Below are 23,895 nucleotides of genomic sequence, written 5' to 3'. Positions count from 1 at the left end.
TGCATTAGAATGTTGGGAGTGTTCTGTGGAAAGCTGGTCCTTACATTTTCCAGTCAGCTATGTATCTCCCCCCTGTTTCTCCTGTTTCTCCCCCCATGCTCTTTAATATTCTGCTTTCTTAATTATGATTGAGTTGCCTTTAAACAACCTTTGATCGTCCAATGTGAACGGCTTCAGCAAGCCTCCCATAAACCTCTTATCCCCTGGCCTCCTTTCCGTGATCCAACCCCAAATTTCCAGATACCTCCTGCTTCCTTTATGTTTGGTTTTTTGTTTTTTTTTTTTTGGCAGAGTCTGGCTCTGTCACCCAGGGTGGAGTGCACTGGCGAAATCTCGACTCACTGCAACCTCCACCTCCCGGTTTCAAGCGATTCTCCTGCCTCAGCCTCCTTAGTAGCTGGGATTACAGGCGTGGGGCACCACGCCCAGCAAATTTTGTATTTTTAGTAGAGGCAGGGTTTCACCATGTTGGCTGGGCTGGTCTCGAACTCCTGACCTCAAGTGATCTGCCTGCCTCAGCCTCCCAAAGTGCTGGGATTGTAGGCATGAGCCACTGCACCCAGCCCTAGATACCTCCTGCTTGACCAGACCTTCTGTAAACACTTAGATCCCTCTCAAATCTAGATGCTTCTCCAACACTGGCTTCTAGGTTCTCTATGAAACCTCTGCTGGCCTGCAGTATATAACCCACCTCCCAGCCTGCCAGGCACATCGTTCAGCTGTGTGAGACAGTTTCGAGGGATCTGCACCTGTCATGAGCACGGGCTCCACCTTCTCAAAGCATCCCACTCATCCCTGTGTGATTCTGGCAAAGCCTGCCCCAGCTTTCTTTCCTTGATGGTTGAAATAGCACACAATGAGAAAAAAACAGTGGCCTGTGTTTAATACACTTGCACATGTCACAAGAATCCCTGTAGTGTCATTGAAAGCTGTCTTCTAGCATGCAAAATGATTGTCACTATGATGGAAGTTTCTAGAAATGCATTATTTCATCTGAAATTATGAGAGAAGGTAAAATGATGAACTATCAAAGTCACAATACTTGTTGGCCGGCTGCCTTCTACTACTCACTCCATCCCTCCCCAGGCTTTCTGACTTAAATTTAGATCGGATGAGACCATTGCAATGTAGAGTGTCCACTTTCTCATCTAAAAGCAAGCTCATGAGGAACATTAAATATGATCGCAGGAACAAACATTGAGGTACCACACTAATGGACCACTTAAGAGAGAGAGAAAACTACGACCTTAGGGTTTAGGGAAAAAAAAAACAGCACAGGCTTCCAGTCTCCCTAGTCTCCCGGAGGTTGAGGGGGTGGTGTTTTGAGTAAAGCACAAGGGCTCCTTGAACGTGAACACGGAACCAGTGTTGCACCTGTGTTCATTCATTTTGCTCTTACAACACATTGATGTTCTTAAGTCAGATTTGTAGAAGAGGAATGAGCAGCTGCATCATGAGAACACTGCATGGCCAGGCACGGTGGCTCATGCCTGTAATCCTAGCATTTAGGGAGGCCAAGGTAGGAGGATCGCTTGAATCTAGGAGTTCAAGACTAACCTGGGTGACATGGCAGATCCTGTCTCTACTAAAAATATTTTAAAAATTAGCCAGGCATAGTGGCACATGCCCCATATTCTCAGCTACTTAGGAGGCTGAGGTGGGAGGATCGCTTGAGCCTGGGAGGCAGAGGTTGCAGTGAGCCAAGATCACCCCCACTGCATTCCAACCCGAGCAACGGAGCCAGGCTCAAAAAAAAAAAAAAAAAAACCGGCCAGGCACGATGGCTCCCTCCCGTAATCCCAATCCTTTGGGAGGCTGAGGTGAGCAGATCACTTGAAGTCAGGAGTTGGAGACCAGCCTGGCCAACGTGGCAAAACCCCATCTGTAATAAAAATACAAAAATGAGCTGGGCATCGTGGCACATGCCTGTAATTCCAGCTACTCTGGAGACTAAGGCTCAAGAATCACTTGAACCTGGCAGGTGGAGGTTGCAGTGGGCCGAGAACATGCCACTGCACACTATCGTGCCCGGCCTGGTTTTTTTTTTTTGTTTTTTTTTTTTTTTGAGCCTGGGCAACAGAACAAGATTCTGTCTCAAAGAAAACAAAACAAAACACTGTACATGAGTGTTCCTAGGTCCAGCAGAGTGCTCGAACCAGTCAGCCCTTTCCCCTCTTTTGCGTGAGATGCAATCTTTAAAATCACTTATTCCCATATATTCCGTTTTTTGGCATTGCTGCACTGTTCTTTGTGAGAGTAATAAAAGATTACCCATGTGGATTTCTTACTATTTCATGTGGAGAAATGCAGCTTTTCTAGTGGTGAGCCTTTCTTCCATTTCCCAGAGTCCGGTTACCCTCACGGCACCCCAGGTTTGCCGTAGGAGGATGAGATTCTCTACATGTAGGCGTCTTCAGAGTGAACCTGTTGCTCAGGGCCAGCAAGCCCACAGGGCTCCATGCCCACTGAGCAGGCTCGTGGAAGTCGGCACGTAGCTCAGATGTGCTGGTTTCCAGCCAAGGACATGCTTTGTGTCAGTGATACAGGGGCCTGTTGTTCTCAGTAGCAAGGGCAGAGCTGCTCCCAGGACTCCAGGTGGTGTTGGTAATGCAAGCCCTTGCACCTAGTGTGGTGTGGTCAGTATAAATTAATATCGACAGCTTCATGTTGTACTTTAATTTGAAGTACAGGAAAGGCTGCTTGCCAAACTGTATTTGTAGATCATTTAAAATTTATGCTTCATTTAAGATACAAAATACGAATGGAAATAATTACTGTGTATCCGGAAATGTCTATTCAATGTACGAGTTTATTAATTGATCCTTCTCTTCACGTGTTTTACGGGTCTTGGAATACACTTTGCTGATATCACAGCGTAGGAAGATTTAACCCATGTGAATTCAACTCTGTGGCCTTGGTGAAAGAAAAGAACCATGTATTTTTCATTCACTGTGGCCCCCGATGCATGCCAACGACTTCATTTGGTGCAGGGCTGGCTGAAGAAATGGCAGTGTGTTCCAATACTTCAACAACAGTGGGGCCTCATTAAAAGACGCTAGGGTATTGAGAATGGAGTATTATATAGTGTTTTCATGGGTCTTCTAAAAGATTTTTCAGGGTTGCTGACTTCAGAATTTGGCCTCTAAGTAAGATGAGACATCCCTACTACGGTATAAAGCCTTCATGGATCTTTATTTCTGACAGTTCATTTTTAAACTTTTGTTCCATTTCATTTTATTTTGTCCATTTTTTGTCACCAAAAAATTGTTTTAAAATGTAACAACTTTTCTAGAATGTACAGAACAGTTTTATTCCACTAAAAAGCAGGACTTCAATAATTTAATTGAAGAATTCTAGTGAGCATTTCCAGAGCCTTTCCAAGACGGCTATACTGTCTGACTGAGTGACTTAGCTTCTAGGACCCCGGTCCACCACACCTACAAAATGAATTTAATAAAGCATGAAGGTCACCAAATCCTCTACTATTTCTTCGTGGAGTCACTCAGCTAGTGTTTATGTTTTGCCTGCTCTGTGCGAAAGACTGTGCCACCAATATAACCATTAGTCGCAGTTATTTTCTAGAGCTGTACTGCCCAATATCCCACGTGGCTAAGATTGACAGTTCAGTTTCTGGATTGCTCCAGTCCCACTTGCAATGCTTTTAATAGCCACATGAAGCCAGTGAACACACGATACATCTTCCATTGTGATGGAAAGTGGCAGTGGACAGCTCTGTTCTAGAGTATTTCCGTTTCCAAAATACGTGTTTAAGTAAAGTTTGGAAAGGAATTAGTGTAGAGTATGAGGAGGGTTACATTTTTGGTGAATATGAAGATTTAACATAATGTTAGTTCAAAAATGACCAAAGATACAAGTGTAGACACCAGGCTTTTGAAGTAGCTAATGTGTTTGACACCATTTCACCTTGGCTTCTGCCTTTCTTTCCCTTCTTTGCCTATTGACATTTTGCCTGTCCGTTCTTTTTTTTTTTTTTTTTCTTTGAGACAGAGTCTTGCTCTGTCTCCAGGCTGGAGTGCAGTGGCACGATCTTGGCTGACTACAACCTCCACCTCCTGTGTTCAAGCGATTCTCCTGCCTCACCCTCCCAAGTAGCTGGGACTACAGGCACATGCCACCACTCCCAGCTAATTTTTGTGTTTTGTTCAATAGAGATGGGGTTTCACCATGTTGGCCAGGATGGTCTCGATCTCTTGACCTCATGATCCACCCACCTCAGCCTCCCAAAGTGCTGGGATTACAGGCATGAGTCACCGCACCCGGCCTCCTGTCCTTTCTTTAATGCACTATTCCAGCTCTTTTTTAATGTCTTGTCAGCTTTTGCTGATTTTCATGTCTCCCTTTGCAACCTGTGACCACTTGACTTTAATAGTATGTTTATACAGTCTTGACTGCACATTCTCTTCTGTCATAGTTGTTTACTGTGTCTCCTTGTCCCCAGTCCATCAGAAGTTCTTTGTACACAAAGTCCCTGAAGCTCTAGAACAACGCCCTGACATCTTGAAAGGACTTGCCGTAGGTGGTTATTTGGTCACTTAGCAGATGCCTGTGGGATCCTCCTTCATGCAGACCACTCTCCAAGGCACAATGTGGCAAGTAAATATATTAGTCAATATTTACAGAACCAAGAGAAAGCCAGCAATGATTAACGCATGAACAGTCATAAATTGTTTGGCCATTCTATTTGTTTATAAAAGCTATCGTTTACCACAGAGAAGTACAAGTGAATATCAAGTTCAGATCAAGACCTTTGGGCTGAGCTTGGTTTTGTTTTGTTTTGTTTTTTCTTTAAAGATTACACTTCTCCCCCAAATCAAGCAGATTAACCATAGGAAGTTCCTTGCCTGCTAACACAATATAAATAGATTGCATGCAAGGGGAAGGACCTTATCAGGGCAGATTTTAATATTTACACTAAACCCAAAAGATATGTTAACTGAGATATTTTTATTTCCTTATTTGTACTTGTGAGTGAAAAATAAAAATTGTAGCAGGAGTCCCAAGAGCACTTTGGCCGTGAGCTTTGGAGCTGTGAGTTGAAGCACTTATTCAGCACGTGGCTGCAGGGTTGTAGCTCAGGTTCTAGACAGTGCATTCTCTTCAGGTCCCAGGAAGCAGTATCATACCTCTGGAAGCCGCCAGGATGCACCTTCATCTATTACAGTGGTGGCGAGGCTGAAGCCGGGCATCAGAAGTGCCAAGTGCTGAGAAGCTGTGGGGCTGGATAGAGAGCAGTGCCTGCTGGGAAGCACACAACCTTGGCAGTGAGGTTGAGGCAGGGAAGCAGGGCCACCCTGTTGGGATTCATTCGTGCTACTGGCCCCTCACAGTACTGTCATGTGTGGGTGGCCACACTTGTCCTACAGGAAGGAAACCACAACTACTCAGTTCACATAGTCAGCCTGGCACCTCCCTGGAATTCCCAAAACACTTTCCAATAAACATTGGAAAGGAAGAAAGTTTAGTTGTTAACAAAAAAAATGTACATTGCCTTATGCCCAAAAGCATTGAAAGCAGGGACTCAAGCAGGTACTCGTGCAGCCCTGTTCATAGCAGCATTGTTCCCAGTAGCTGAAGGGTGGGAACCCCCTTGTCTGTCAGCAGGGATCAGCTAAATATGGCACACACATACTATGGAACATTATTCAGCCTTGGGAAGGACACCTCCTATCACACGGATGAAACTTGAGGGCATTATGCTAAATGAAATACTCCAGACACGGAAGGACAGATACTGCTTGAATCTGCTTGTAGAGGGTCTAGGGCAGTCAGATTCATAGACAGGAAGTAGAATGGTGGTTGTCAGGGGCTGAGGGGAGGGGCATGGAAAGTTGCTACTTAATGGGTAGAGTTTCAGTTTTGCTAAATACAAAGAGTTCTGGAAGTTGGTTGCCCAACACCGTAAATGGACTTAACATTGCTGAATTGTACACTTAGAAATGGCTAAAATTGTAAATTAGGCCAGGCATGGTAGCTTGCAGCTGTAATCCCAGCACTTTGGAAGTCCGAGGCAGGCAGATCGCTTGAGCCCAGGAGTTCAAGACCAGTCTGGGCAACATAGCAAAACCCCCATCTCTACAAAAATTTTAGAAATTAGCCGGTGGCATGCACCTGTAGTCCTAGCTACGCGGTATGCTGAGGTAGGAGGATTACTTGGGCCCCAGAGGTTGAGGCTGCAGTGAGCTGTGATCACACCACTGAACTCCAGAATGAGACCCTGGGTCACAAAAAAAGAAAAGAAAATGGTAAATTACATGTTATGTGTATTTTACTAAAATTAAAGTTCTTAAAAATATGTATTTTAGGCCAGACACAGTGGCTCACACCTGAAATCCCAGCACTTTGGGAGGCCAAGGCAGGCAGATCACCTGAGGTCAGGAGTTGGAGACCAGCCTGGCCAACATGGTGAAACCCCATCTCTACTGAAAATACAAAAATCAGCCGGGCATTGTGGTGGGAGCCTGTAATCCCAGCTGCTCAGGAGGCTAAGGAAGGGAGAATTGCTTGACCCAGAAGGCAGAGGTTACAGTGAGCCAAGATTGCGCCACTACACTCCCAGCCTGGGCATCAGCAAGAGTCTGTCTCAAATAAATATATATATATATTTATATATATATATATATATATATACACAGAAATATATATAAATATATATACACACACACATATATATACACACCCATATGTATATACACATGTATATACACACACACATATATGTATACACACACACACATATATATATTTCTTGTAAAACATTTTCATGTTTAGCAAATCATGCCGGGCACAGTGACTCACACCTGTAATCCCAACACTTTGGGAGGCCGAGGCGGGCAGATCACCTGAGGTCAGGAGTTCGAGACCAACCTGACCAACATGGTGAAACCCCGTCTCTACTAAAAATACAAAATTAGCCGGGCATGGTGGCACATGCCTGTAATCCCAGGTACTTGAGAGGCTGAGGCAGGATAATCGCTTGAACCCAGGAGGTGGAGGTTGCAGTCAGCTAAGATCTCGCCATTCCACTCCAGCCTGGGTGACAGAGTGAGTCTCTGTATCAAAAAAGAAAATTTTAAATAACAAATCGGCCACCCGCTTGCATTAATTTATTCACTAGTCATTCATTTGCTATTACTTTGCTCCCATGTGAGTTTTTAAAATTATTATCTTAACAGAAAAATCACACTCTTTATTTTTGAATTATGATCTAGAGTTCAGTAAAGAATGCATTTTTCTGTTCATTAAATGTGTTATAACAATATCTTGTTTTGCTGTACTTCCAAGCAAAATGTAATTCTTTCAGTCCTCCCTACCATTCTCACTCCATAATAACATTACTTAAGGTTTGTATAGCATGACATTTGCAACTTGCTTGCATTTTACACTGATTCAATGTGTGCAGTACAGTGATGTATACTGAAGTATTCACATCCTCATCTTAGAAATGAGGAAACAAATTCAGGGAGGTTATATGATTTAACCACACATAAGGAGAGGCTGCATTCTCTCTGAGCCCTCCCACTTCACATAGCCACCAAGCTCCTTTGTGCAGAGCCCATGGAGGGTTGGAGTGGCCGCGCGGAGGTAGGTGCAGGCCACAGACTGCATGCAGCAGGAGCATTGCCTGCTTCCCAGAACTGCTGTTCTACTGCCTGGGGAACACACCCTTCTGAGAGCTGACTTCTCACAAAGCATGGTCCTTGGGCTTGCCTTGTGTCTTCTTTCCTGCAAGAAGTATCTTCCAGCGTCCCACCAACTTTTATTTCTTAAAAAGGTTGCTCCTTGCCAGGCATTGGTTGACCAGCAGATGAGCTCATGTTAGTTTCAGTACAGTGTTGGCAGCAAGCACTTGAGTGCCCAGCAACACACGTTGCTCATGATCTAAGATTCATGGAAAACGTCTTCTCCGCTGTTACCTGCAGCACATCAACACCTGAATTTTCTTATCAGCTTGTGTGACTATTGAAGCACATGGAACCCAAGCTTAGTCAATAGGAAATATAGAAATATTCATTTGTTCAACTGTATATTGAGGGCTTTGTATATATTCCAGGGGCTGCCTCTAGGTACATAAGAGATGGTCCCGAGCCTTAAAGAGTTTATCAGCCATTCTTCATTCTTCAGCTAATATGAACATTGAATCTTTTACGTTAGAAGTTGCCTATGCAGAGTACACCTGTAATCCCAGCAACCTGGGAGGTCAATGTGGGAAAATCGCTTGAGGCCGAGAGTTTGAGACCAGCCTGGGCAACATGGTGAGACCCCATCTCTACCAAAAATAAATTTTAAAAAAAGGTACCCTTAAATTTCTCTCTCTCACCCAGCCTCAACTTTGCACTTAGGCAGTAACTCTTTGTACAACATTCCTGGCACCATATTCAGCTTTTATAGAACCCTCCAGGCAAGGACAGGTCACTGCTAAGTGAGAGAGCTCTGGTTATTATATTCTTCCTTAAACACTGCACTCAAAACAACTACTTCCTTCTAACGTTTGTCCCTTGGTTCACATTCTGCCCTCCTTTCGATTTTTCATATGGCATGGTTTACAAAAGGCCCCTTGCCCTCCAAGAGATTTCGGTGTCAGTGTGGTGCTGCCGAGTCTGTGTGACTGTTCACACACTTGGGCTCCACTCACACACCCCAAGATTGCATGAGCTTTTGCTGGCAGCCCCTCACAGTCAGGCCCCAGTGAATCCCTGTCCTCTGAAGCTGCGGGTAGGAGCGCCTCGAGGGCATCTAGATGTCAAAGAAGAGGATGCTCACATGTGCCTAAGGGTCATCCATGAAGGCTTCGTGGAGGAGGTGGCCTTTGGGATAGATCTTAGAAAGCTCAGAGAGTTTTAACAAAGGTTGGTCTTTGAAGATTACTAATCTTTTGACTTTATAAATATTTGCATGTATCTTCTCCCAATCTGTCTCTTATTTCTTGACCTTGTTTATAATGTCTTCTTAAAACAAGTTTTAAATTTTGCTGTAGTGAAATCTATATATCATTTCCTTTATGGGTTATTCTGTTGTTATCTCATTTAAGAAATCCTTCTCTACTTCAGGATAATAGAGTTCCCACTGTTTTCTTCCAACATTTAGAGTTATAATTTTCAAGTTGATGCCTTTGTTCCATATTGGGTTTCTTTGGAGGCCTGGTATGTGGTAGGAATCTAATTTTATTTCTCTCCAGTCAAAAGTCAGATGGTAGTCAGCCTTTCTCTGTTGATTTGTGTCACCTCTATGACATGCTGTCTTGCACATGCTGGGGTGTGTTTGTGGGTTCTTTCTTCTTTGCCATTGATTAATTTGTCTATACTTGTGCCAGTACCCATGGAATTTATTAGCATAGTTTTGGGGTATGATTGATAGCTAGTAGAAAAGTCCTCTTTCTTTGTTCTTTCAGTTTTGTTTTTTTTTTTTTTTATTTATTTTGAGACTGAGTCTCGCTCTGTCACCCAGGCTGGAGTGCAGTGGCCAGATCTCAGCTCACTGCAAGCTCCGCCTCCCGGGTTCACGCTATTTTCCTGCCTCAGCCTCCTGAGTAGCTGGGACTACAGGCGCCGCCACCTCGCCCGGCTAGTTTTTTGTATTTTTAGTAGAGACGGGGTTTCACCATGTTAGCCAGGATGGTCTCGATCTTCTCCTGACCTCGTGATCCGCCCGTCTCAGCCTCCCAAAGTGCTGGGATTACAGGCTTGAGCCCAGTTTTGTTTATTTTTTTTTTATTTTTTTTATTTTTTTTGAGACGGAGTCTCGCTCTGTTGCCCAGGCTGGAGTGCAGTGGCCGGATCTCAGCTCACTGCAAGCTCTGCCTCCTGGGTTCATGCCATTCTCCTGCCTCAGCCTCCTGAGTAGCTGGGACTACAGGTGCCCGCCACCACACCCGGCTAATTTTTTTTGTATTTTTTAGTAGAGACGGGGTTTCACCGTGTTAGCCAGGATGGTCTCGATCTCCTGACCTCGTGATCCGCCCGTCTCGGCCTCCCAAAGTGCTGGGATTACAGGCTTGAGCCACCGCGCCCGGCCAGTTTTGTTTATTTTTAAAGTTATCTGACTATGTATGCCAGTTATCTGACTATTTATGCCATTACCCTGTGTTAGTTCACTCTCAAGTTGCTATAAAGGAATCCCTGAGACTGTTTAATGGATAAAGAAAAGTTGTTTATTTTGGCTTATGGTTCTGAAGGCTGTACAAGCATGGCGCCAACATCTGCTGGGCTTCTGGTGAGGGCCTCAGGAAGCTTCCACTCAGGGCAGAAGGCAAAGGGGGAGCCAGTGCATCACATGGCAAGAGCAGGAGCAAGAGAGGGGGTGGGAGGTGCCAACAAGCAGATCTCTCCAGAGCTCAGAGTGAGAACTCACTCATTATCATGAGGACAGCACCAAGCCATTCATGAAGGATCCGCCCCCATGATCCCAACACTTCCCACCGGGCCCCGCCTCCAACACTGAGGATTACATTTCACCATGAGATTTGGAGGGACCAACATCCAAACCACATCAACCCTTTATTGTAAGTTTTAGAACTCATAGGCCGAGTAATCACAAATGAGCTTGGGATTTTTACTGGACTTGCATCGAACTGAGTAAGTTTCAGAGAAGTGACGTCTGTACAGTATTAAGTCTCCTCATCCATGAGCAAACTATTTTTCTCCATTGACTCAGATTCTTTTTATGTCCCTCAGTGAAAGGTTATAAGGCTTGTACCTTCATTTCTTTTTATTTGTTAGAACATTCAATGTTTAAGTTCCAGACCACAGAACACCTCTACAGTAATAAAAACTGTAGTAATGAAAAACACGTTTTAAAGCAGTTTTGGGTGCTATCAGGGTTGGGAGGGGAAGAGTGCTGGCTTTTATTTATTTTCTCTTGGGTAACTCTTGTATCAACAGTATTTCATACAAATATGACACTTGCTGTTGTCAAGCGAAGTCCTTGAGGCATGCCACGGGAGACTTCTGCCCCTTGGTTCACATCTGTTCCATCAGCATTTGGTTCAGCAGTTGTTCACCAAACAGCAAATCAACTGATTGCATCATGCATATGCTTTTTTTTTTTTTTTTTTTTGAGACAGAGTTTTGCTCTGTCACCCAGGCCTGAAGTGCAGTGGCGCAATCTCGGTTCACTGCAACTTCCACCTCCCAAAGTCAAGCAATTCTCCTGCCTCAGCCTCCTAAGTAGCTGGGATTATAGACGTGAGCCCAGCTGATTTTTGTATTTTTAGCAGAGACGGGGTTTCACCATGTTGGCCACACTGATCTTGAACACCTGACCTCAAGTGAGCCGCCCACCTCAGCCTCTCAAAGTGCTGGGATTACAGGTGTGAGCCACCACACCTGGCCACATATGCATTTTTACCCACAGAAAGATTGTGGATAATTTTGCCAAATGTGTTTCTTAAATTTAGAATTACTTTATCTGTAGAGGATTCCTTTCCTAATGAATCATTCTTGTTTCTGAAGATCCCTTGCTGTATGCTACCAGTAGTCTGTGTCCAAGTCTTCAGTCTAACATTATGGAAATCATCTCCCCCAACACACTTATTTGCCTGTATCTAGTCTTCTCATGTTTCTTCCATGCCACATGATTTCTCATAATTTGCTAAAGTGACAGTGGGTTCACCTTCTAATTTTCCAATATAGTGTTTGATCACATCAGCATTTATGTTAAAATCTCAATCCATTACTGCTCACGAAAAAATACTTGTTTTTAGTATTGCTACTTTTTCTGTAGCAATACTGTGAACCCATATTCAGACCCACTTAAAAACTGGCACTCACAATTTCATTGGGAGGCTCCAGTCCTGACATATATGATTATTTAAAAATTATAGTAAACAGGCCAGGCGTGAGATGGCTTATGCCTGTAATCCCAGTACTTTGGGAGGCCAAGGTGAGCAGGTTGCTTGAGTCCAGGAGTTCAAGACCAGCCTGGGCAACATGGTGAAACCCAGTCTCTACAAACAAATGCAAAAAACAAAAGACAACAAAATTAGCTTGGAGTCGTGGTGCATCCCTGTAGTCCCAGATACTCAGGAGGCTGAGATGGGAGGATCACTTGAGCCTGGGAGGTTGAGGCTGCAGTAAGCTGAGATTGTGCCACTGCACTCCAGCCTAGGCGACAGAGTGATGCTGTCTAAAAAAAAAAAAGAAAGAAAAATTATAGTAAACTACATTTTTTTAAATGTGACAATGGATAAAAATTGTTACAACTAGATAAGCTGCCTCTAAATTGCCTGAACACCTAAGGTTTATTTGCTAGTTGACATCTGATCTATTTCTGACACTGAAAATTTCATTGCTTTAGGGTGCTAAAAGGGAAAAAGAGCATTTGCTAGGAATCCTGCAGTTGCTGAGGGGGTACCCTGATAGGAAATTTTGAGCAATTACAGAAAATCTCACTAAACTTTAAAAAAAATCTTTAACCAGATTAAACTTATACAATTTTGTTATAATTTGTGTTTCTCCAGCTTCCAGTTGTGGACAAGATAAGAACCATTGCCCAGGCTGTCTATGGAGCCAAAGATATTGAACTCTCTCCTGAGGCACAAGCCAAAATAGATCGTTACACTCAACAGGTAAAAGTTGTACTTTTAGGGGGAAAAGAAAAAATCCACCTTAGGCTCTCAGAATACTCAGCTTGACTTGAGAATTTGTACTTGTCTCACCAGTTACTCTTTGCTTAATCTATTTTATGGTTAACAAAGATGAAAGTGATATCCTCGGGATATTACTTTTGGATATAGTAGGCTATATTTAGAACTTTATGGTGAGAAATACATCCTCTGATCCATGCATCATTTACTTCTGTGACTATAAATGTGTCTGATATGGGTGGTATCCCTGTTTGTAGGTAATGTGTGATCTTTCATCCCTCCCACTCAGCCCAGAATGTTGAAACTATCCTTTGGAGTATAGCTGTGGAGTCAGATTTAGATGAATTGCAATGCTTCCGCTTCCCTGCAGGCCTCTTACTACCTTAAAAATGCTAGCATGGTGCCGGGGTAGGCAGATAGGAGTGCAGCCTATAAAGATGGGAATATTTGGTGTTCTTCTTATGTAAGTGATTCACTGGCTTTTTACTGAGCTTGTCCACTGAGGTTGAAGGCTCCATCATCTTCTGCCTCTAGCCACTGACAAAGGCAAGTAGGCAAGCAGCTGGGAAGGTGGCTGCGATCTGACAGCATGTGTCACCATCTAGTCCAGTGACAGTCATGATCAATCAACTCCATTCCAGGAGGCTCAGCCACCTTCACCAAAAGGACCATATGCCTCGAGTGTCCCTCCTACTTTGGCGTCACCAGATAGATAGAAGTCAGAACACTTTAAGAGCCTGCTGGCTAAAGAGCTTCGTGATAGGTAGTGTGTTGACCTTTTCTTTAAAAAAAATCTCCAACTCCTTATTCTTTTTTGTAAACCCATTTGAAATTTTGTTAAATGCTACCATTGCCAGCCAGTGTATTTATTCTCCTAGGTTTGGTAAAATAGTCAGCAACTCAGAAAGTTCTCACTTCTGAGAATTTTCCCTGTATGTTCTTGGCTTATCCTTTACAAAAAGGATTCCCAAGCACTGCTCTGTGCACAGGCATTGTGGTGAAATTTTCATTCATGTGCAATAAACCAAGTAAAGTAAGGCCATTCTCATGAGGTTGGTTTGGTTTTTTCTTCCCATGAGTTTTTAATAATGATATTTAAGGCTATCATTTATTATCATATTAAGTCTTTTCTCCTTTCAATGTTAAAATGTTATTTCTTTTATGAAGTAATCTGGTGACACTTTATGGCGTATTGGTTGGTTTTTGTTTGTGTCTTTTTAATATGCCTACTAACAAAATTTTTACATTAGCAAACCTCTATTAGTTCATAGAAATTACTCCAATATTTAATCATGTCTGAAATTCAAAATTCTGGCACCATTTCTGAAAGGCAGTTGTGATTGTCGCCCAGCAAAATTCTTACCAGTATAGAAGAGTGGAGATTTCAAAAAGAAAATGGCCCCAAGCCCACGTCCTCCCTGAGTTGATAAGACTCTGAGATCTTCCAAATAGTTTTAGGCTAAGTCTTATGAAAATTTCACTAAAGATTTCTTTCCCTTTATCTCTGTCTATCAAGGAAATATTGCTTAAAAGTTGTGTCAACCGGCCACGGTGCTCACACCTGTAATCCCAGCACTCTGGGAGGCCAGTGCAGGAGGGTCAGTTGAAGCCGGGAGTTTGAGACCACTCTGAGCAACATAGCAAAATCTCCATCTCTATTTTTTTTTTTTTTTTAAAGTTAGTGTCAAGTATGTGGTTGCAATGAATTAGCAAAGCCTCTAAAGGAACACTATGTGCCATTTAATCAGAACCAGGCTTCGAGGACACTGTCCTTTTTGTGAGACACCACATGTGACTTCCTGCTCTTTCACCTTTGGGACTCTGGGTCAGACATAGACTTTGGTCCTTAAAAACAAGAAGCTTAAATAGTGACCTCATCTTAGTTTTTATAATGTAATCGCAGATCAAATAGCCATGATTCATAAACCAACACAAAGGGGCCCTTTGCTTCCTGACCGACTCCAGAATGAGTGAACAACATGACTAAGAGCCTCGTTGAGGAGCCTTTCTCCAGACTACCTTGCTGGGTCCCGGATATTAATAGTCTTGGAAAGTGGTTTCTACAGCTGCTGCTTTGCCTGAAAATAGCCGTGCTTTCCCCAAACAGGCACATAACACTGCCTTCTCTTAAAGAGAACCCCCAAAATAAACAGTAGTCACCCTTGACCTGCTAAACAGTGATCACATGGAGATGAGTTTTTATCCTCACCTTCTTGCTTCTTCAATGAACAAGTAGTAATCGGCAGCTCCTGCATGTGCCTCGATCTGAGCCAGCACACCATTGCTGGCCAAGACTGTAGAAAGTGCAAATAGAAAAACACAGGAGACTAACATCTGTATCAGTGAATACATTTTCTTTCCTTTCTTACAGGGTTTTGGAAATTTGCCCATCTGCATGGCAAAGACCCACCTTTCTCTGTCTCACCAACCTGACAAAAAAGGTGTGCCAAGGGACTTCATCTTACCTATCAGTGATGTCCGGGCCAGCATAGGCGCTGGGTTCATTTACCCTTTGGTTGGAACGGTGAGTGAGTCACATTTTCCAAAAACCCTCCCCATTCTGCACTGCCGTGGTGCCTCAAATCGTTATGCTCCACCCACTCTTTAAAAATCATGGATTAGGGAGAATTAAGGAGTAATTAATAGTACAGTATTCGCTATTTTTCCAAACACTCTGTCTCACCTACCTTTGCCATTGTGGTTTGGGTTTTTCTTTTTTTAGATCATGTGCTCAGGATCTTTAGAGTCATAATACTAATTTCCTTCCTAAGGCAAGTATGAACATAACTTGGGAGAATTCAGCCTGTTATTTAAATGGTAGAATGGCTTAGGACAGTGGTTGTCAACCTTTATAACACATAGCACCCAAAATGTTGTACCACAGTGGAGTTTACTGCTCACACCAGACAGGATCTGCCCAGTCACCCCAAGGGCTGGGGAAAGCAGTCCTCATGCTCTCCCACTTCCCCAGCACATCAGGTGGGAAGCTCTGGCTTAGGAAATTAGTAAATCTCATGAGTTCTCATTTTTTATGTTGTTGTGATGGGATTTCATTGCTATTGGATGATTATGCTGTTATTTTGTGTTATCTATGGGGGTAAAGGAGATGAACAGAGAAATAAAAGCTTATCAAAGTGCTTAAAATCCATGCAGATGAGCTTCATTTGGTACAGCTACACAGTGATAGCCTTCCATTGCTACCATCCATGGCCTAAATTCGACTTCTTGTCTTTGGGAGTGTTCCTGAATTTGATTTAGAACAAAAAAGAATTCTCACAACCTGGCATATCCCATGGCAAGCAAAGAAAAAAATATTCTAACCCATCATTGTCATCATCATTATTGCAAAGTGATCTGAGCTTAACCAGTGTACAGTGTACATTATAATAATTTTTTATAATAAACCATGTGGCTCTATTGTGCAAACAAGCAATAGGTCGACAAAAAGTGCAGATTCTTGCCTTGATATTTACATACTTCATCTGATACTGGACACAATGTTTTTTCAATCAGCATTTTTTGAATTCTTCCTGCATGTGAGGCACAGAGATTTTAAGATAAGCAGGTGTGAGATGCATAGGTTTGAACAGCACAGAGGTGTCTGGAGAGCACTGCATTGGCATTCTGAATGCCCTCAGAGCCCAGAGGGTAACAGCTCATTATGCCTGGGGCAGAATTTACCCGGGATATGGAAGAAGAAGGGATTCTTCAAAAAGTGCTCAATCTCTGAACTGGCAAAACAGTGAGTTTTGACTCAAATGCACCAAAGTACTAATACATGACATCCTCTCTTGGGGTGGTCCAGTGTGGCTGGAGTAGGATGAGGTGGGAAGGCTGGGGATGGGAATGGGAATGGGAATAGGATTGGGATAGCAGGACAGAGCCACATGGCCAAAGATCTTGAAAACCATCTCATGGAACTTGAATCTGATCTCGTACACACTGGGGAGCCACGGTAGGTTGGGTTTTTTTTGGTTTATTTCTTGGTTTTTTGTTTTTTTTGTTTTTAAATAAGGAGAAGAAGAATGTGGTCTGATGTGTATTTTAGAAAAATAGCTCTGGCAGCAATGTGGAGAACGTTTAGTGAAAAGAGAACCAGGCCCAGAGAGGTGGGTTAATTCAGCTGGGGCCAGAGGCAATCAAGGTCCATACTTTGGCCACAGAAGTAGATACGGAGAGTGGGGGTGAATTGCAGACGTACTCTAAAAGTATCCTCCTACCGTGGGGGCCGGGGGAAGGGACTGTTCTAGCTTGGTGACTCTGGCTAGTGATGCCATCGGTCATGGAAAGGACACAGGAGAAGGCAGATTTGCAGGGCCAGAAATGAGCCTGGCTTGGGTAGAGAGAGCTCGGAGGGTTAACAGGATCTAAGGAACAGTCTGTGCCTCCACTGGAAATACAGACACAGCGCTCCAAAGAAAGGGGCAGGAACGTCACCCTGGTGGGTTTAAGGATATGGGTGAAGGCAGTCGTTAAACAGGAGAGACACAGGGATAGCTAGAAATCAGTGAGAAGAGAGCAAAGGAAGACATCCCTGAAACACCCATGTTAACGCAGTCGACTCCCAGCAGGGGCGCCTTCCAGGAGGTGGGAAGGAAAGAGCAGCAGCATGGCAGAGAACGTCCAGAAAAATCCCACAGACACCGCTCGCACTCGCAGCAGTGTTGACACAGGGAGAAGGGTCCAGATGAAATGGGTTCTGAATGACATTTTCAGGTCTACAGTTCAGATCAGTGGTTGCCAGGAGTTGGGGGAGGGGAAGTGTTTGACTGCAGAGGGGCAGGAGGGAACTTTTTGGGACAATGGAAATACCCTATATTTTGACGTGGTAGTGAGTCCATGGCTATATACATTCTTCCAGACTCACAGACCTATACACGTGTGATGTCCAGGCTGGACTCAAACTCCTGGGCTCAAGCAATCTTCCCACCTCAGCTTTCCAAGTAGCTGTGACTACAGGCTTGTGCCACTGTGCCAGGCCTGTGTATAATTTAATTATACCTCAGTTAACAAAAATCGGTACTGAAGAGCTTGCTTTATATTCCTTAGAATGGCCTCAGTTGGCCGGGCGCAGTGGCTCATGCCTGTAATCCCAGGACTTTGGGAGGCCGAGGCGGGCGGATCACGAGGCAGGTGGATCACGAGGTCAGGAGTTCGAGACCTGCTTGGCCAAAATGGTGAAACCCCATCTCTACTACAAATACAAAAATTAGCTGGGTGTGGTGGCTGGCGCCTATAATCCCAGCTATTTGGGAGGCTGAGGCAGGAAAATCACTTGAACCTGGGAGGCAGAGGTTGTAGTAAGCCGAGGTCACACCCTGCATTTCAGCCTGGGCAACAGAGCAACACTCCCATCTCTCAATAAATATATATATACATACATACATACATACATACGTAGAATGGCCTCAGTGATGGCCACTTTACTCCTGAGCTTTAGTTGGTGAAGGCCTTGGCTTAGGGTTAAGAAGGGGTGGCTGGACAGTGCAGGCCCAGAGAGACCGGACCATCAGGGGAGGTGAGGGGTGACGGAGGTGCCCAAACAGGACATGAAATGGTAGAGTAGCTGAGAAGGTTAGCTGCGATCACGATCTGCCCTGTCCTACCCTCTGCAGACTCTAAACCCCGCAGTAGTTCACCCAACAAATTCACTCAGCCAGTGCCGCATAAGGCACTCAGCTTGGGGCTACAGGGAGCCCCAACCTAAAGAAGCTTTCTCTGCTTCAGGCAATTTACAGCTGGTAGACGCAGATAGAAGTGAATTAGCAAAGAAAATAGTTTGATATAAAAATTGTGCATTTAACTGAAACCTGAATTCACTTCTGAGCATTTAATAGCCATTAAATAAAAACCAGGGCCCGCATAGTGGCTCACATTTATAATCTGAGCACTTTTGGAAGCCAAGGTAGAAGGATTGCCTCAGGCCAGGAGTTCGAGACCAGCCTGGGCAACATAGGCAGACTTCATCTCTACTTAAATAAAAATTAGCCAGGAGTCATGGTAGGTATCTGGAGTGCCAGCTACTCAGGAGGCTGAAGTGGGAGGATTACTTGAGCCCAGGAGTTTGAGGCTATAGTGAGCACTCCTGCCTGGGAGATACAGTGAGACTTCCATGTCTTAAAAAAATGAAATAAAATAATAAAAACCACAGAATAATTTAACATCTTTGGAGTCACTAAACAAACATACAATATGAATCTCCTCCCACTCCAGCTAACACCATCATATCCAACACCAGGTAACGACCAAAGTCATTCTGGAAAATCAGAATCTGTTGCCATGGCTCATGCCTGGACACCAGGCTGTCCGCTCCTGACGTCACTCTTGGACTTATGACTTGTTAGAAAATGAATGTGTGGAATGGCCCTGGAGGAGCCGCTGCAGCTCCCTGGGTTTCCTGAAGTGAGCCCTCTGTGTCATTATCTGGTCTTCTCAGCCCTCAGCCAAGTTCCTCCTGTGGCCACACGCGGGGTCGTGGTGAGCGTCAGTGCATAGTGATGAAATCTGGAACAGTCGGGTGTGGGGCATGAGGAAGGGAGTGGTGCCTGACTACAGAAGTTCCTGGAGGTCAGGAAACTGTCACTGGAGGCGGTAGCCCTAGAGGGCTGCTTTCTATGACAGAGCAGGAAGCTGCATGTGTACTGGGACACACGCACCAGAGGGGCCAGGATCTCCTAATAAGGGCTGGTATTTACTTTTACTTGACCCCATTCTGGGCCTTGCCACAGTCTGCTGAAATGCCTTGAACATTCATCACCCGTGTGGGAGACAGGATAGTAATTTCCTGCTGAGATGACTGAGGAGATGGGGAATGGGGACACCAAGGGGACTGGCTCCTGCAGGTGGGAAAATTCTAGCAAAATGAATCACTCATCTGCTTAGTCACCCAGTGTGGGCTTATTAGAGTGCTGCTGAAATACATATTCATCTATCTACTCCAGAAAGATAGTCCAAACTGAGACCTCAAGATCAGAAAGGCTCCCATTCTCCTGCAGGGTTCATTCATTTACTCAGTGAATTATTAAATGCCAACAGCACACAGGGCCATCAGCCCCATGGCTATGAGAAAGATTCATCGCTTCCCTCACAGGCCTTATGATAGACTCCAGTAAATAAAACCATACAGGCACAGAATGTGGCGGGCTTTATAACAAAGGCAGAAAGCCCCTCTTGTTATGTCCTCAAGGGAGGCAGAGAAGCTCCCCTCTGGCTCTAGTTGGAGAATCCCAACCCAAGCAAGTCCGTCCTTGAACAATAAACATCTCCAGCATTCCTGGCTTTGGAAGACCCCATGGTGAGATGCTGGAGGTTTTTTCCCCTCCAGATTTTGCTTTCTAAATATTTACTTTTACTTTCCATGTTCCCTTGTGGGCCAGATTTTTTTTCCTACCATTGAATTATTTCATCATGTTCTATTTAATTATTGCTTTAATTGGCATTGGTGACCACAAATAATAATAAATACTATTAACTGGTGTAACAGCTTCACTAGTCTATTTCCCTTCCCCATGCTGTTGTAACTGAAGCACCCAGCACAAGCATTCCCAGCTCGTGGACGTCTAAGACCTTTGCGCTCATTCTTAACGTGCCTTGCTAGTGTTTTCCATATTCCTTTATGGTAGCCAATTTTTCTTTCCTAAAATAACTTTCTTCATTCCTAGTAAGCTTCATGTGTATTTTATGTGTTCTTCCCTCTTTTTTATGACATTATATGTATTATTGAAAGCTAGGAAATAATACAAGATTCTTGACCGACATAGTACCACTTAATACGTCTTTTTGTAAGAAATAGTTTTTCTAATACAGATCTTCGATATGGGAAGAAACAAGCAAGTTGTTTTTTGAGGTTTTCCAACCCTATATTCTACTACAAATTACCCTGTTATGGTATGCTTCCAAAATTATTCCAAGGCTTATGGTTTATAGTGTTCAATAAACCTAATAGTTTATAAAACTTCTCAAAAAATAATCGCATGCCAAAAATAATTTAGTAGTAGGTGGTCTTTGTCTTGTGTTCACATTGTTTTGATATTGTCTTTAAGTTTGTATCATTTACAAGGGCTGTTTAATCAGTTGGCATAAATTTCATGACAAAAATACTAACATGTAAGCAAAGTATATGAAATGATATTATTGAGAAGTAAATTACATTCCATATAGAAAACGACTAGAAAGACAACACCAAAACCTTAAATTAGACAGTGATATTATGAGTAGCTTTTTTTCTTCACTTTTTCCATATAGATCAAATTACTACATTGGGCATATATCACTTTTATAACATGAAAATGCAGTAAATAGGGCGATGATAAACTGCAAGTGCTTGGGGAGAATGTATAACTCAGGCCAGTGGCAAGAGTGAGAACACACACGCAGCCTGTGGGAGTGGGCTCCGTGCCATCACCTGGCCGGTCCTGGCTGTCTTGCTGTGTTTTTGCGCCTCAAAAGTTGGGACAGCGAAGACAGGCCATAAGAGCTAGAACAGTTCTATAAGAAGTATATTCAGTATGGTTTGTCTACCTCTGACTAATGTGTGCAAACCCCAAGATTCCACTGAGCAAATGCAAGGTTGTTTTTCCCTGTTAATTTGTTCCTGGGCCCTTCTTGCTTACTGTGTTGGGGGTTGGAGAGGGGGTGAGTGAATTCTTTCTTCTCACAGTCTTTTCTCTTTTTTTTTTTTTTTTTTTTTTGAAACAGAGTATTGCTATGTCACCCAGGCTGGAGTGCAGTAGCATGATCTCAGCTCACTGCAACCTCCACCTTCCAGGTTCAAGTGATACTCCTGCCTCAGCCTCCCAAGTAGCTGGGACTACAGGTGCACGCCACCACATCTGGCTCACTTTTTGCATTTTTCATAGAGACTGGGGTCTCACCATGTTGGCCAGGCTGGTCTCAAACTCGTCACCTCAAGTGAGCCACCATGCCCGGCCATCTTTCACAGTGTTTTTTAAAACTACAGCTGGCCTGGAGGGGTGTCCGACCAAGTTGGAACTCATAGCAGATATCCATTTGAAGTTAATATTTGGTGTATTTGACTGTTTTCTATTGGCGTCACATTGAGGCAGTGAGAGACTTGAAGAACTTAGAATATGAACCCTTTTGTACTGGCAAACATGGGACATAGAGGCATGTCTTGACAGCTATTTTTGACAACACTCTGGGCTGGAATATAGGGGTTAGTCAACCTGGCCGGTTTTGTAAATTAGATAGCCAGGCCACCCTCAGAGTCAGTCTGAGGGTTTAGTGGGAAGTCTGAATGAAAAAGAGAAGTTAAACTTTTAAGAAAAGGGTAAAGCTTTAAAACTGGAATTGGCTTTTCAAATTTAATGAGTAAAAAGAAACCCCAAAACTGGAATTGTAATTGTGGAGAAATACAACTGCTAATATTTGGAATATCACCTACAAGGAATGAAACTATCTAGAAGCATTTATATGGTAGTCAGTGCCATGTAGGGCATCTCTGGGGGCAGGGTGGCTCCTGGCACTGTAGAGAAAGACCATTGGTGCTTCCACCTCCCAGTCAGAGGAGAGAGATCCACTGTGGAGATCTCAGCAGCTTAGGGCCTGCCCCCATATGGTTACCTCTGCACGGTTTCCTTCCCTCTGCCTTCCTGTAACTCCTTCACTTTGGACCCTGTGCCCTTTATGGGCAGAGGATGACAGGAGTCACTGCATAGGTACATTCTCTTTTTTTTTTTTTTTTGAGACGGAGTCTCACTCTGTCACCTGGGCTGGAGTGCAGTGGCGCGATCTCAGCTCACTGCAAACTCCATCCCCTGGGTTCAAGCGATTCTCCTGCCTCAGCCTCCGGAGCAGCTGGGATTACAGGCAGCCGCCACTACACCCAGCTAATTTTTTGTGTTTTTAGTAGAGACGGAGTTTCACCATGTTGTTCAGGCTGGTCTCAAACTCCTGACCTCATGGTTCACCCGCCTCGGCCTCCCAAAGTGCTGGGATTACAGGCGTGAGCCACCGCGCCCGGCCAAGTACATGCTTTTTTCCTCCTGTGGGGATTGACCTGGGCTGTACCTGTCTCATGGTGGAGGCCTGCCCAGGGACCAGGCCCTAGAAGACCAGCAGTTTATTTAACTGGGTTGGCCTTTGTCCCCACTCCCTGTGACCCAGTCCTGCCACATCTTTACCCAGGTGCACCACTGACATCATCGCTCGGCTGGACTCTGGAAAGCAGGAAACTGCGGGAGCGTGTTTGGGGCATCAGTGATGTCACCCGCTACGAATGCCGGGTGGGGTTACTGGACTGAGGGCCGTGAAAAAAGCAAGCTGTGGCCCCGCCCCGTGGACTCACTGCCATTCTGTTCTTTCTCACGTTTCAGTTCAGCTCGCTTTGTTTTCCGTCCCCCTCCCTCTACCGTAAAAGTATGTACTGAGTGTTTTGTTTCCTGCTGGATCTGATTCAGGTCAGTGGTGAAGTTCTTTGCAAGCTCAGTGGGGAGGTGTTTCCTCCCCTTTGTACCGACCCTACTTAGGGTTATACACTTGCTTCACTCGGTTAGGCATGGAGAAGAATTCATTCAGACCTTATAGGTTTAAATCAAATGCATGACCCTTCACATTTTCCAGGGATTTACGACCAGTTACAGTGAGACAATTAAACATTCACTCCCGAAGCTGCCCTTGGAGATGTGTAAGCAGTAATGTAGTCAGTCTTGCACTCCCGGTGATGTGAGAGCATGTGGAACACCACTCCCCCCAGCAGGTCCGCCAGGACCTCCGCAGGCAGCATCTTGCCTACAAAATCACCCATCCCTTTTTCCTCCCTCATTCTCCACTTTCCCTACTTTTCCACTCCCACACCCACAAATAAACAAAGAAACCTTGAGCTTATTTTACAAACATCTTTGAAATGGCCCTCCTCTCTCCGATGCTCCTGGGCCTTGGTTTGGCCCCATCTGTGCAATCTCTCTGATGAGTGTGAAATAAGCCAGGTTTGGCTCATGCCCTGCCCGTGAGCTTGCCCTCCCCATGAGCCTGCCCTCCCCGTCTGGCCTCACTTTATTTGTGTCCCTGTGTCCTTTGTCTCCGATCCTGGAATCCTGGTGGTTTCCTCCTCCCCGCCCAGCTTGGGTCCTTTTCCCCAGGGTTCTTCCCTGTCTCTACATCAAAATTTCCTGCTCTCTCCCAAATATGCATTTCCCTGGCCCAGGCATCCACTGCTTCCTCTCATCCCTGCAGCAGGCTGCCCAATGGTGTTGTGGCCATGCCTTCCTCCGCAACCCAGGGAAAGCTACATGTGTGTCTGTCCCATAGGGAAGGAGTCATCCCTGTTTCCTCAG

At 44.4% G+C, this 23,895-nt stretch overlaps 1 protein-coding gene across 4 annotated transcripts in view; it reads left to right on the top strand.

Moving 5' to 3' along the window:
- Positions 1-23,895, top strand: part of MTHFD1L (methylenetetrahydrofolate dehydrogenase (NADP+ dependent) 1 like) — a 236,600-nt gene that overhangs the window by 157,442 nt on the left and 55,263 nt on the right. For all 4 annotated transcript variants that reach the window (XM_033235065.1, XM_033235064.1, XM_033235067.1 and 1 more), the window contains exons 25-26: positions 12,476-12,583; positions 14,973-15,125. In XM_033235065.1, the coding sequence (XP_033090956.1) occupies positions 12,476-12,583; positions 14,973-15,125 (261 nt within the window). The remainder of the gene's footprint in view (positions 1-12,475; positions 12,584-14,972; positions 15,126-23,895) is intronic.

This window comes from Trachypithecus francoisi, unplaced genomic scaffold, assembly GCF_009764315.1.
Source record: "Trachypithecus francoisi isolate TF-2019V2 unplaced genomic scaffold, Tfra_2.0 Lachesis_group15, whole genome shotgun sequence".
NCBI lineage: Eukaryota > Metazoa > Chordata > Mammalia > Primates > Cercopithecidae > Trachypithecus > Trachypithecus francoisi.
This window is presented reverse-complemented; position numbering and strand designations above follow the sequence as displayed.